This window comes from Thamnophis elegans, chromosome 1 (assembly GCF_009769535.1).
Source record: "Thamnophis elegans isolate rThaEle1 chromosome 1, rThaEle1.pri, whole genome shotgun sequence".
Lineage (NCBI taxonomy): Eukaryota > Metazoa > Chordata > Lepidosauria > Squamata > Colubridae > Thamnophis > Thamnophis elegans.
In genome coordinates this window covers 143,061,705-143,076,866 of record NC_045541.1, presented here as the reverse complement: position 1 = coordinate 143,076,866, position 15,162 = coordinate 143,061,705, and the positions used below count along the sequence as shown (strand labels likewise).

At 35.8% G+C, this 15,162-nt stretch overlaps 1 protein-coding gene across 1 annotated transcript in view; it reads left to right on the top strand.

Annotated features, from left to right (window-relative positions):
* The window catches only part of ATG2B (autophagy related 2B), a 56,076-nt gene that overhangs the window by 4,631 nt on the left and 36,283 nt on the right, over positions 1–15,162 (top strand). Inside the window, exons 2-10 of the mRNA XM_032233839.1 lie at positions 1,872–2,034; positions 3,713–3,865; positions 4,773–4,875; positions 5,303–5,462; positions 7,466–7,645; positions 10,509–10,605; positions 10,869–11,051; positions 12,172–12,326; positions 14,623–14,728. Of these exons, the coding sequence (XP_032089730.1) occupies positions 1,872–2,034; positions 3,713–3,865; positions 4,773–4,875; positions 5,303–5,462; positions 7,466–7,645; positions 10,509–10,605; positions 10,869–11,051; positions 12,172–12,326; positions 14,623–14,728 (1,300 nt within the window). The remainder of the gene's footprint in view (positions 1–1,871; positions 2,035–3,712; positions 3,866–4,772; positions 4,876–5,302; positions 5,463–7,465; positions 7,646–10,508; positions 10,606–10,868; positions 11,052–12,171; positions 12,327–14,622; positions 14,729–15,162) is intronic.

Sequence of the window (15,162 nt, the reverse complement as noted above, 5' to 3'; positions counted from 1 at the left end):
CCTACTTATTAAGCACTCAAAGAACCAACCTCTCTCTGCCCCCATGACTACCAGGTAGAACCTCCCATCCAGGAAGGAACAGAATTACTTTGGTACAATTCTTCCAACCCAATCAGGTGGTCCTGAAGGATACTTATTAAATTTATTGGAGGCTTCTGATATTGATTATGACAAAGGTGATCATGATCTTGAGGGGCTCCATGAGAGCCCCTCTGGGTCATCCATGAAGGAAACCAGCTTGGTTTTAGTCTCATGCCAAGGCCTCAGTCTTGATTGTCACAGGTCTAGATATAACCTGTTTCTTCCACTCTTTCCACAACTTCCTCTAATATTCAAGGCATGTTCTCTTTGGTGAGCTTTTTGTAAATTTGTTTTCCTTGATGTTTTGTATATATTTAGTAGCCTGTATTGTGACTGACACTTTTTAGAGCTTCTTAACCTTAATAAGCTCCATGGGTGATATTTTCTACAGCAGTGGGTTATGCTAGGGGAAACAATATTGACTGTGTCAAGGTTATGAGATTACAGGAATATGCAATTGAGAACATCTGTAATGATAAAATGTCTGAGCTATAAACTGAATTCTTCATGAAATATTGTATGTTCTTAAATGAACACCATTTTTTCTTATGTCCACTTTTATGGGATTGTTTTTAATTAACTTTTCAGTGTTTCAGCATTTGAAACACCCAAGCCTTTGCCTTGTTTCAGTATGTTAAAATGTCATTATCAATGTATTACTATTGATACTTTCCCACAGCTTTTTATTACTGATTAACACACTAACATGTGTTTACATAAGCACAAATAGTTGTTGGCAAGTATGGCAGGCATTTTGCTAAAAATAATAATATCTTAATTGTGACAAAGCCTTTACAATCTGATTTTAACTTTTCTGTTAGGTATCTGTCACATTTTCTGTGACTATGAAATTAAATTTTATAATACTTAAAATGGTAGTGATAGCTAATTGGATTTGTTGACACGGGATTTGTTGACACGGGATATATGAAGCAAAATGTATTATTTTATTGCAGCGTAAAAGTTATAGAAATGGGTGTATCCAACCATATTCAGTATGGGCATTTCTATGAATGCATATCCGATTTGCATTAAAATTACAGATTGCCGAGGAGAAGGAGATAGGATTAAGGGATTTGTTTTTGTATTATATAATAAGAGCTATGGTGCATCATATGAGAAACCTAGGTGTATACAGTATTCTACCATATTTTTTTGCACAATGGCTAACCAGATGTCAGTAATTAGATTGCAAGCAGGACATGAGTACATTAATATTTTTCATGTATATTTTGCACTTACCAGAACCATTATATATTCATTGTGACCAGTACCAGACTTTGGTAATTTTAACCTGTATGGATTGGCCTAATCATCTCCCAAAGGCATCCAACTTGACAACCATCTTTGTTATTTTAAACACAGAGGGATTTTTAAAAATTGTTTATGGTGTGTGCTTCAGCTTCAGTCTTCAAAAAGAGCTTCAAAGCACACAAGGGTATGAAAATAAGATCTGTCTGCAACATGTTTTTCTACCCACCTATGTACCCCTAAATATGGGCAGCTTTGGAAGGCAGCCACAAGGTGGGATCTAATAACCACACACCAAATACCAAGAAGTATTAATCTAAAAATGCCATATCATTTCCACATATCGAAAAACACCTTTTGAAGATTGAACCTTAAGCATTGTACTACCCTAACTGTAACTTGTATTTTTGTAGGCAGTTAAATCTAATTTGTCCTAAATACACAAGAGAAATTACCCATATTTATATTAAAATTGTAATTATTAATATTACAAATTCTAATAAATACTACAATTCTATATTCTTCTTCCATATGGTTAGAGCCTGAATGAGATTCTGGAATCGGCAGATGCTCCATTGGAAGTTACTGAAGGATTTATTCAGTCAATATCTCTGTCCATTCCTTGGGGCTCTTTGCTTCAAGATAACTGTGCACTTGAAGTAAAGGGCTTAGAGATGGTCTTCAAACCAAGGCCATGTCTAGGTAAGTTAATAAACGACGGTTGCTTGTCATTACATATTCTATAATTTTTTTGCATGTTAGAAGATAAGTGGATTAGTGTAAATGATCTAGTATCACAATACAGGTAGTTCTTGCTTAATTATCTTAATTGGGATTGGCAACTCCATCGCTAAGTAAACATCATGTGATTGCCCCACATCGCAATAGAAGCCCTAGCAGTCCTGTTTCCATTTAAGCGAATCACCCATGGTCTCTAAGCAAGACATTACATGATGGCATCACATGACCTCCTGCTGTCTTCCCTATTGACTTTGCCAACTGAGAAGGTTGCAAATGGTGCTCACATGACCACAGGGACACTATGATAAATGTGAGGCCTGATGATATGCCACTTTTTCAGCACTGTTGTAACTTTGAACTGCAATAAACAAATAGTTGTTAAATAAGTACTACTTTTATCCACTTAATTTTTGCTAGATGGAATATTTGAATATCAAATAAGTATGGTATCATGAGGCAATATGTATATTTATCCATGTCTAATCAGATAATAAGGAAATAAGTATTACCGCAGATAATCAAAGGATTGTTTAACAAAGGATATTGGTCTTGTTCAAATATATGCATTTTTTTGGCTCAAATACTTTATTTCAAAACTATGATATCCTTTGCCTTATAAACAAGTTTATGTTACTTTATAAACACAGTTGTAGGCTATTGAGATGTATGTAGATTCACTGTGTTTACAACTTGATTTTTAAGAAGAGATTGGACAGCCACTTGTTTGAAATGGTAGAGTATCACCTGCTTGAACTGGGGATTGGACTAGAAGACCATCAAGGTCCCTTCCAACTCTGTTATTCTGTATGTTATAAACTCACATCTAACTTAAAGTTTCTTCATAAAATAGTATTCATACTGCTTTTCTTTGTTCAGAATCTTTATTGTAACTATATAATTAGATCTATTGTCTGAATCCTGACTATATGGGAAAACCAGTCTTATTTTATAATGAGGACTTAGATTGTTGGGAGCAATATGCTGATTCTGTAAATTTTTTAGAGAGGGCTGCAAAGCACTTTGAAGTGGTATATAAGTCTAAGTGCTATTGCTATTATGTAGCCGTATAATATTCATATATCATGTTCATACTTGGAGAGGTCCTGCTTTTCATTCACAGGTAATATAGGTTTGTTTATTGGCATCTCGGAGCAGTTGGAAAAACCCTCAGAATACTTAAGACCAAACTTATTACACTTATTGGATGTTTGTAATATAATTATCCATACTTTCATGTTCTGCTGTAGAAGTCTACCATTTTGATTTCTACAGCAGAAGAATAATTTTGTGTATTCTATTGATCTTGCAATATTTGGGCAGAACATTTATTCTCCATACATGTATGATGTAAAAACAGACATATCCTACAATTTACTCCACAATATTCTTTCTCTAGTTTTTACTTTGCTATCTTTAATTTTACTAGCGAAAAGTTTCTGTGTGAATAAGTATAAATTTTGAGAGGCTTCTCTTTTTGTTTACTACATAGGAAATCACTGCTGTGCAAATAGAAAGTATTAGTCAGCAATGTTTTGTTGATTGAGTTCATGATTTACTATTACTGACTCATCCTCTTGATTTAATATTAATAGTGGCTGAAGGTGACTAAAAATAAAGCATGTTTGACTTCTTTTGGTAGCTTCTAGTTCAGAACCAATGTATTGGTCAAGCTTTATGACGAGTAGCATGCAGCTTGCAAAGGAATGTCTTAGTCAAAAACTGACAGATGAACAAGGAGAAGGGTCCCAGCCTTTTGAAGGACTTGAGAAATTTGCTGAAACAATTGAAACAGGTACTGTTTGCTTCATAAACTGCAAAGCAAATTAACAATTAACCAAAAGTATATTTTGTTAATTAAGTCACAATAATTGTCTAGTTTTAAAATGTTGTGGCATTATTTAGTAGCATATAGGTGCTGCTGTGCTGTGATGGATAGGTTTGCATGCATAAACCACTTTCATGATAGTTAGAAAAGGGAGGCCAGTGACAATGTTCCACATGTTCATTGAGCAGTCTCTCCTGCCTAATATTTTAATCATTAAATGTTTTCTACCCAGATGGTGTCTGAATTGTTAGAAGAAATGCACATACCAACTGTTTTTCTTATATAGTGATTAGTACATTGTAATCTGATTTTACTTGGATGGGTGGGGAGACTGAAAGAGTTCATTGCCTGTATAATTAAAAGGAATAGTAGCAGCATCATTACTTCAATTTTTTTATCCAGCTGTCAGGTGCAAAAACAACCAGGAGTCAGGATAGAATTAAAAAGCACTATGCGTTTATTTCATGCTATCTATATGCAAGAATTTGATCTACTAACAATCAAGGCAAATTGGTGCCAAATAAGAGTCAAGGGACTTAAAGGATAACTGGACTTAAGGCTCTTTTAGGGTTGTAGCAGTTCCAAACTGATGATGTGTTTAATTCCACCCTCAAGCTCAGTCTGGTCAATTCTACATCAGCCAGCGGATGCTTGGAAATAGTAGTATCTACTTAGCTGATGTAAGATTATATAGGTTTTTAAATATTTATTTCCTTCTGGTTTAATATACTTTGTGATCAGTTATGATTTATAAATTATGGTTTATTGCTCAGTGTGATGAGTATTGGATTTATCTTGATGATATGATTCTTTCTGCCTAAACTGAATCTAGCAGGTATAACACTTATTTCTTATCTTGATATTTTTACTATAGTTTTAAGAAGAGTGAAAATCAATTTTTTAGACACTGTTCTGAGAATTGAACATGTGCCAGATAATTCTAAAAGTGGAACAGCACTGGAAATTCATATTGAGAAGTAAGTAGGTTTTGTTTTTTATTTTAAATGATGGCTGGAATAGAATCAGTACTTTGTGAGAATTTAAAATAAAGGTTCTATTGTATTCCTCAATAATAGAACTTGACATTGATTATGTCTGTAGCAATAATGATTTGGATTGTAAACATGTTAAGAAGATATAGGAATTTTGTAACTAAATTAGTGCATTAATGTTACTAGAGGTTAAGTTGCATATGCTTCTCTGCCCATTGATTTAGTAATGCTTTGCTAGACTTTTATGGAGATTCTCAATCATCCAGGTCATAGTTGTTCCAAAGGTGCTTTTTCCAAAAGGCAACTGGACTTTCTAGGTTTTTTTTTCTATGAAGCTATTCATGTGATAAAAACAAGAACATTGTCAATTTATATTCTATCCTTATTTCATTATTGATTTCACTGGTTACAGAACGGTGTACTGTGATGAAACTGCTGATGAATGTTCTGGAAATGTGCATCAGCCCACAGCTTTTGCTCACAAATTATTACAGCTCTCAGGTGTCTCTTTTTTCTGGGATGAATTTCCGGCATCAGCAAAATCCTCTCCAGTCTGTTCCACTACACAGTTGGTAAAATTCTGTTTATTTTTTATTGTATTTCTATAGCACCAGAAATTCAAATTTCAAAATATGAATCTTGGTAGGTTATACTATAAAAGCAAAGCAGATTCAGACCATAACATTGATTCAATAAAAGCAAAAAATAATAATACCATGATACAGATATATAAAATGCTAATGTGTTGTAGCAACCATTTATTTTGCAAATGCCCTCCATTGATCAGTCATAAGTGTTTTTAGAAGGACAGCAAAGTTGATAGCCTACCTTCAATGGGAGAGTTTGGTGTTATTTGACAGACAAAATTTAAACTCATTGTCTTTCCCTCTGACCTCAGAGGCATGTTCAGCAGGGTTCTTCCTTATGGAGAAGACCCCAATTCCAGTTGAACTTCCAGTGAAGAAGATGGCAATCTCATGATCAAAACTACAGCTGGGTTATCATTCAGCAGAGACAGAACCTTCCATCTATTGAGATTAGATAGCTGCTCTCCTGTCACCATTAGTATTCCAAGAACTTGTTTAGTATTTGTCATTATGGAGACTGAAAAATATGCATAAATGTATACAGGTAGTCCTTGCTTAACATCCACTTATTTAGTGATGCATTTGAAGTTATGATGATGCTAAAGAAGGGACACAGTGATCCTTGCAGTTGCAGCTGATGTAGCATCCCTGAGGTCATGTGATTACTACCTGCAACTTTCACTACCAGCTTCCATGAAGCAAAATGAGTGTGGAAATTTTTCAGGAAATTGCAAATGATAATCAGCCATCCCTACAATTGTGTGGAATTTGCCTAACACCTGGGACAATTAAAACTGCTGTCATAAGTTGGTGTGGTTACGTGACGTTGTGCTTTGTGACTTTCTCACTAAGCATCAGAGCTTCCTCTGCCAGTTACCATCAAGAAGCAAGGGCTATCAGTATAAGTATCTGTATGCATTGTACAAATTACATATTTAAGGCATAAGCATTCCTGCCCGTTTTCTCTCCCAATTTTCATATTTTCTCTCCCAAGCATTTGCAGTTTTGAATGTCTATTTCTGTAAAGGCTGAATTGAGCAATTTAGCATTTACCAAAATTTTGTTAACTCCATCCATGCAGATTACCATGCACGTTTGTTTGTAAAATATAGCAGTGTAGAATATTCTGAATTAAATATTCAATGTTGCTTCATGGTCAGTTATAAGTCCACTTTATCCCAAAGTCAAGTAGCCCTTCTACCCTCCCAAATTGTTCAATATTATTTCAGCTTACCATTGTCTTTTTTCCCCCTAAGGCATTTCCTGTAAAGCACTATAACCACCAACCATGTTATTATTTAAAATGCCTCTGTTTGTTAGGTTGGTCATTAGCTTTGTATTAAAAAGAAGTGAAATGGGAAGCGGTACTTCTGAGTTAGCATTCTTTCCAAGGAAGTTATTTTGCTAAACACTAGAACGATAAAACAAAGTTTGTATAACAATTTGGCATATGCTAATCGCAAAAGCTCCAGCTCATAATTTAAGTGACCCATATCACATTGTCAGAATATTAGACACTATTATTTATTTATCAAACTAAGCATTACTCATCCGACTAAGTGTCTCTGGGTGGTTTATAGATAAAAATCATAGAACCATACAAAAAGAATTAAAGATAGACTAAAAAGGATGATAAACAAGTAAAAATAAAGAAAAATGATAAGTTAAAAGGCAGAGAGAACACCCTTAAGGCACCCTCAAGATTGCATAGTGCCCTTGGATCCCCATACAAGTTGGCAGGGTCAGATCTTCATGCTCTTCTAGAAAGCCAGGACATAGGGAGAGGACAATTGCAGAGACATTTTGCTATAACACCATAGTTAAATTTGTAATGTTAACAATGCTTTTATCCTGTTATTGCAGTATTTCTAGTTTTGTGTTTGTATGAAAAATTCTATACTGTAGTTTTCTAATGGCTTGAATACATGTATTTCTGCCCACAGCCCAGAAAGTGTGCTTATCTATATTTTTATTTATGTATTTTATAGTTAACAGAACCAAAGCTTTCACCTAGCTGGAATCCAAAAATTATGTACGAGCCACACCCTCAACTACCACGAAACCTACCTGAAGTTTCTCCCTCAGATCCTGTGCAAATATGTAAGCTGATTGGAAGGATGGAACTGAGTCTTACATTAAAACAAAATGAAGTGCTTCCAGGAGCAAAGGTTAGTTGTTGATTTTAGTCAGGTTTTTTTCGCCCTTGGGATATTATTCAAGTCTTGTTATAGATATTTCTCTTTATTCTACATTCAATTTTTCTTTGATAAAACTTTTTTGTAACCAATTGACACGCTTTCTACAAGATGTAATGAAGGATGATTCTTTTTTTGTGTTTTTGTTTAATTAAAACAAAACTTTAAAAAAAAAAGATAAAGCTTTTTTGTACATAGTTGAACTTTGCTTAGTCTATTATGTAAAAGTAAAGGATAAGCATGTCGTAATTATTAGGCTGTTGAATGTCCATTCTTTAAAATCAGTGCAGATAATCTGAAGTGTGTGTCACTAACTGCTGCATTCTTGCTGTCTAGGGTTCGATCTTTTTTTCTATTTTAAGGCAAAGAAGGGCAAAAGAATCAGAAGAAATAAATACAACTAAATAAGAATACATGCAATTAAAATAGCGGTGTTTTAGTTATAGACCGAGACAAGAAGAAAAAATCAAGTTAAATTAGTACAATGTCATTTGTAACATTTTAAAATCAAATTATTTAAGTAGTAGTCACCACTTGTCATGTTTAACTCAAAGGCAAGAAACAAGTACCGTATTTATCGGCGTATAACACGCAGTTTTAAAACTAAAATTGCAAGCTTAAACCCTGCCTGCGTGTTATACGCCGATACTCCGGGTGGCAGAAGCCCGGGACCCAGTCAAATTCGCTGTGCAAGGTGAAACGGCCGGCAGCAGCCCGGCTCTCCTGCTGCGGCTTCTGTTTCAATAGGGAAGAAAACTTCCTTTCGCTTCCCGGGCTTCTGCCGCCCGGCAGAAGCCCCGGGACCCAGTCAAATTCGGGAAGCGAAAGGAAGTTTTCTTCCCTACTGAAACAGAAGCCGCAGCAGGAGAGCGAGGCCAGCGTCAGTTTCAGTCGCTTCCCTTCTCCGTCTTGATTGCTGGAAGCAGTAACAAACGGCGCGTCCGCTCCGCATCGCCCTGACAACCACCCCAGCCGGCGGCTGCCAGGCCTCGCTGGAGTCAATTGCAAAGCTGCGTTCAGCGCTTTGAGGACCTGAGGCATCTTGGGAAATGTAGTTCCCTATCAGAAAGAATGGAGTAGCTGCGAATTTGTAACAACATAATATAACTTGGTGCTTCGCAGGTTACGAAAATCTCGTTTGATTTGCACACTGTTTTTTAAAAGTTAGATAAAGAAATTATGCTGTGAAAGCGACTAGATAGCCCCCCTCCCCTTCCTGTGTGTGAGAAAGGGAAGGAGAGGAAGGAAGGAGGGAGGGGGGAGGAAAAGAAGAAGGGAGGGGGGGAGAAGATGGAAGGAGAAAAGATGGATGGAAGGAGAAAGAATGGAAGGAGAAGGAGGAAGATGGAAGAAGAAAGGAAGAAAAAGAAGAAGGGAGGGAGAAGGAAGGAGGTAGGAAGAAAAGGGGAAGAGAGGGAAAGAGCAGAAAGACAAAGAGGATGAAGTTGATAGGCAAGAGGAAGGGGGAAGGAAGGGAAAAAAGAGGGAGAGAGTGAAGATGAGGAAGAGGTTTTTGGTTTTCCAAAAAGCAGTGATTCTGATTAAGTTTTTTTGCTCAAAGAGGTGTTTTTTCATTTCATATTTGCCTTTTAAGAGGAGTTAATGTTATAATTCATGTTCTAATGTTATAAATTTTAATCCAACATTAAGTTCCGAGCTTCCAAGTCATTTATTTTTAATGAAAAAAATTTTTACTCAAATTTTTGTGTTAAAATGGGGGGTGCGTGTTATACGCCGGTGCGTGTTATACGCCGATAAATACGGTACATCAAGAGCAAAACAATAATAGCCTTTCTTTTAGTTTTTGCAGAACTAAAACTTGTATTAGATAGATAAACTATTGACAGCAAAAAACAGGAACAAAGAAATCTTTGAAATAATTCCAAAGTGTCAGGTGCAAAGTATCAGGTCCATTTATAAGATGTTAACATAAATGATTTATTCAAGCCTATACATAAGAATCTGATCAACTAAAGTGCAACACTAAATTGGTACCATATAAGGATCAACAGAATTCAGGAAGGTTTGGACTTGGGCACTTGTGGGAATACAGTGACTCTAAATTGATGATGTACTTAACTCCACTCCCACCCTGCTCTGCCTGCTCTTCTCCTATACAAAGATCTTTTTAAAACATGAGAGTCGGAGGTGAGATTTGTATCTCTTTAATTAAATCAGTGTTAACATGGGGGCTCAGTTTTAGTCAGGATATAGAGTACTGGTAGGTATATATACAGTAAAACCTCCCTAAGTCAACCACCTCCTTAAGTTGACTGATGAATTGTATATACCACTTTTCAAGTACATATTTCCTAGGTTTTACGTGACTTATATATTGTAAGTATGCAGTCCTTGGTGTTTCTAAGTTTAGTTGTTTTCTTGCAGATCAGACTGATGATGTTACCTAGTTGGGTAATTAAATGTCTGCAAAAAAACAACCAAGGTCAGAGGGAGCCAAAGTCTTCCCAGTTCAACCCTGACCCACAAATATTTTTTTCTATTGATACCATATATTTCAGGTGTTTAAGTATGTCTGTAAACAATAATAAAGCCTTGGAGTGCCGGCTGCTAATTTCTATGTATGTAAAAAGAGATGGTTCAGTTTGGAGATACCAAAGAATGTTTATAAAGAATTAAGCTAAAACATACAAATGCTAATCAAAAATAATGTGCAAACTGGATTCCAATAAATCATTATATTTCACAGACAATCCACAGTATATTTCATAAGATAAAGGATTAAAATCAGAGGTGAAAGTTCTGTTTTTGTTCAATGGCAAGATTGATAACTGAGAAAACTGGTTCTTATCAAATGTATTAAATCTTTTTTTTAAAGTTGGACGTAGATGGACAGATAGATTCCATACACCTGTTCCTGTCACCCAGACAGGTACATCTTTTATTGGATATGTTTGCAGCTATTGCCAGACCAGGTACGTTGTTGTTTAATGTCATTGAAATAAGGGGAGCAGTCTGAGTTTTGCATGTTTGCACAGCTTTAAATATCTGCTAGGCAACTTTTTAATGTAGTTACAGGAAGTGTACAGCTTTTAATGGGGAAGCATGGCTGATATGCCATCACTGGAACAGTGAGACAGAATTATTTCAAATATAGGCTTTGAAGCTAAGGTGGGGAAAATTGTCTTTCATGGGACTTTGGAATTAGATACCATATTTTTCTATTTTTTGTTTGCAGAGAATCCTGGCAGAATAGAATTATCTAATAAAGACAGAAAAAATCGGCCAATGCAGCAGGAAGATGAGTATCGGATTCAGATGGAGCTCAATCGTTACTTGAGAAAAGAAACTTTGCCAGTAGGCGCACAGTCTGATCTGAGTTTTTATGAAGCTGGGGCAGGTAGAACTCCTTCAAGTCGTGGTGAGCAAACAACCCAAGCTTCATAGTATGGGGGCATATTGCTATTTATATGGGTTTGCACATAACACTAACTTACAACTTTTAAATCATGATTTGTTGATTTGAGCTTATGGAATTAAACATTGCATTTAGCCAAAACCAAACAAGCCACATAATAGTTTAGCATGAATCAGCGACTGAAGAATATTTGTAAGAAATTCAACATTATTTATTTTCTTCATTTCTACTCCACTACAATCCATAAGGGTTGACAGCTTGCATTAGAAACTCATTAAATATCCACAATACAACCCTTGTACCGTCAGCAAAACAACACCACTCAAATGGAAGTATTTTTGAGTAAAAGCCTGAGTATCATCAGTTCATACATTTTAAAGTCATTGAATAATGTTAAATATAACATCTATTTCGAACTTCTCAGAGTGAAACAAAAAGACTTAAAGTAAGCTAAACACTTAAATATTAGATTTAATTTTGAATATGGTACATTTTTACTGTCTTAACAGCAATCCCAACGTCACTCTTGTGACATAGCAAGAAACGATGAGACAAAAGTAATAACAAGCATATATAATATTCAAATTCCACCTTTAAAACATTTGCATTCCAACATATGATGCAACTATATAAGTTGTGATATTTGGATTATGATGCCTATTTTGTTACTTGCACATTATTTCACTTGTAAAAAATTGATAAGAAGCTAGTGAATTTTGTTGATGTATTATTAATAGTTAACCAGTGTTGAATATGTATAGTTTATTTTTATGCATTAGATAATATACTTCTCAATTACCATGATAGACTGAGAAATTGAGAGTGGGGAAGTTGGTGTAGAAGAAATTCCAGATAATCTTAAGTTATGTAGTGGCTTTTAGAGAAATATATATGACTCAATACACAGTAAATATATATTGTTTTCTTATTTCTCTGTGTGTGACATAATGTATTATTCAATGTTTGTGCTTCTTTTCTAAATTGTGGTTCTCTTTCATATAAGTTATTGCATAAACTCTGTCATAATGCTGTTTTTGAGACCGACAGCTTTGTGCTTTTCCTTAAATTGTGATTGATCTTTTTATATTGAATGTTACAAATGATATTTACTCTTTTCTTTTAGAAGAAGAAGTTTTTTTCTCAATGGCTGACATGGAGATGTCTCACAGTCTTTCTTCGTTGCCACCTCTTGGAGAACCACCAACTATGGATTTAGATCTTTCTTTAACTAGTACATATACTGCTACCCCAGCAGGATCTCCACTTGGTGCTGCAGTGGTATGTAATATTTAACTGTTTGCATCTGAGTAAAGGAACTTTGTATGTTTGGGGGTGATTGTGTTTATAGACCATACTAAGCTAAATTTAGTGATAACCATGGCCAAAAACATGCAGGCCTCCAGCATACAATCACATTTTCTACCCAAGTATTGATCCTGCCTTCTGTGGGTCCGTAACCACTTATTGCAACATGTTTTGTGCTGGTTAATTGTCTGGGTTTTTAATATATATTTGTAAATAGTAAAGTCTGTAATGGCCTGAAAGGCTTTGGAGCTAAAATGCATGAATTGTGGACAAGCTAATACTCATCCTGCATCAGCTCATTTGTTTCCGAAAATATTTGTTTGTTTGTGTTACCACATCTTGTATGCTGTTATATTTCTGGAGACACTGAATCAGTGATGGGATTCAAAAAGTTTTACTACCGCTTCTGTGGGCATGGCTTGGTGGGTCTGGCATGGCTTGGTGGGTTTGGCAAGGAAAGTATACTGTAAAAATCTCCATTCCCTCCCCACTCCAGGGAAAGTTACTGAAAAATCCCCATTCCCTCCCGATCAGCTGGGATTCTGGAGGCAGAGAATAGATGGGGTGAGGCCAATCAGAGGTGGTATTTACTAGTTCTTGGAACTACTCAAAATTTCCGCTACCAGTTCTCCAGAACTGGTCATAAACTGCTGAATATCACCTCTGCACTGAATCTGTTATGATATTTGTATACTGATTCAAAACAAATAGTACAGTTAAAAACAATGAAAATTGTGGGTCACTGTTCACATATAGTATAATTTTACTTCTCTCCAGATCCCTTTTGAAGAGTCATGTTTTTTATAGTTGTCCAAAAAACAAAACAAAAAAATCCACCAATAAGATGATATCTGGGGGCATACTTTCTAAAGGAGGGGAGCTATTGCTGAGAAGACTTAAGCCCAGGTCCTTGAAGCTGGCATTCCACTAGTGAGGGGGCTCACAACAAACTTTTTCTCCTGGATCTTACTGGACAGTCAAAATCACTTTGGACAATGTGGTCACATATATACAGTGCCTGAGCCTGTTAGAGCTTTAAATATATAAATCAGCACCTTGAATTGCACCCCAAAGCTATCTGGCAGCCATTACAACTCCCATACTAGTGGTATTACATTGGTGAACCTTGATATGATCATAACTAGGAGATTATGGTATATTTGCAGCTGAAACTTTTGGATGGCATTCAAGAGCAGCTGCACTTAATCGCATAATTATAATCAAGATGTGAGGTGGCAAGAGCATTAATAATTGGTAATAAGTGATCTAGGAAAGACTGCAATAGGCACACAACAAGTAACTGTGCATAGGTACTTCCAGTTATATTGCACCATCTGTAAAAACAAGAGTCATGAGTTCAAATTGCAATAGCTCCATCTTTGACTAAATTAGCTTCTCAGTTCACAGCTACTGTCTTGGTAGGATTCAGTTTAAACCAGCTCTGCCATTTAGCATCCAACAACTTTCAGCAGTAATCAGGACCGTCATCCTATTTCCTCATCAGCGCTGGGTAGACATACTTAATTGGGTATCATCAGCATATTTTTATACTTCACATTGTACTGATGGCTAGTTCCTATGGCTTTGTGTAGAGTTCAGAAGTAGTGGGGAAGAGAGTAAGCCCTCCAAGGACCATAACAGAGTGGCTGAGGGCTTGACTTCTCTTTGTCCACCATATCTGGAAATCCCACTCATGAATGAAAACCAGTGAAGAAAAGAGTACCCACCTTCCAGCTTTTTCAGTCCAGAATAATGTTATCAAAGGTCATCAAATGTTGGACAGAATGGAACCATGATGGTTGTAGTCCTTATATCCAGATCCTGCAATAATCATCAGCAAAAGTAATTACTACAGTCTTAAGTGCATACCCAGGCTTGGGTCATGATTGGAAAGTGTCCAAATAATACATTTCATCCAGGGCTCTCCATAAGTGTAGTCAAACCACCTTCTCAGCAATCATACCTAAAAAAAATGGTTGGAGACTATTGATATTTGTCTATATTAATACTTTTTTGAATAGGGAATACTTTTGTCCATAATGAAATTCAATTACTCTCCCAAGGCGTGGAGAAGCAACTCTTGAGTTCATGACTTGTGTTGACAGTCCCAACCCACAACACAGGCATTACATTACATTTGGTTGTATTGTTGTTTGCAACCGTTGAGAGGGTGGGGAACATTTCTATCATTTACTTTTAATAATAAACTTAGAGTGCTGAAAAGTTATATAATGGAAGAATAATAACATTTATGTTCTTATTCTAATAGCAGTCAACATGGGGAGAATTTGATCAAAACAAGCAGGAACTTCCACAGTTAAGAAGTGCATCATTTACACCTAACACTGATCATTCAGTTCCACTACGAAGGACTTGTAAGTGAAAACTGGGGAGTAGTATACCTCATTATTCAAAACCAACATAGCATATTTTTCAACATGGTGCCTTTTTCTTTCTTTTAGTGCTGTGAATAACACCATGTATATTGTTACATATAGTTTTAGTTTAAAAATAAAGTTATGTTAGGATACTATGTTTAAAACTGCAGTTTAAACTAGAAGTCAATCTTATTATCACCTGCTCTTCTTTGTTGTTATTGTTAGTCTCCTGGTTTGAAATCTCAATCAAGATTTCAAATATTTACAGTGTAAGGTGTCACAGCAATCTATTTCTTTACCTGGTAGATATATTAATGATACTGGTAGTCCTCGACTTAACAACCACAATTTAGTCCAGCATTTCTGTTGCTAAGCAAGACAGTTGTTAAGTGAGTATTGCCTATTTTATGACTTTTTTTGCCACTGTTGTT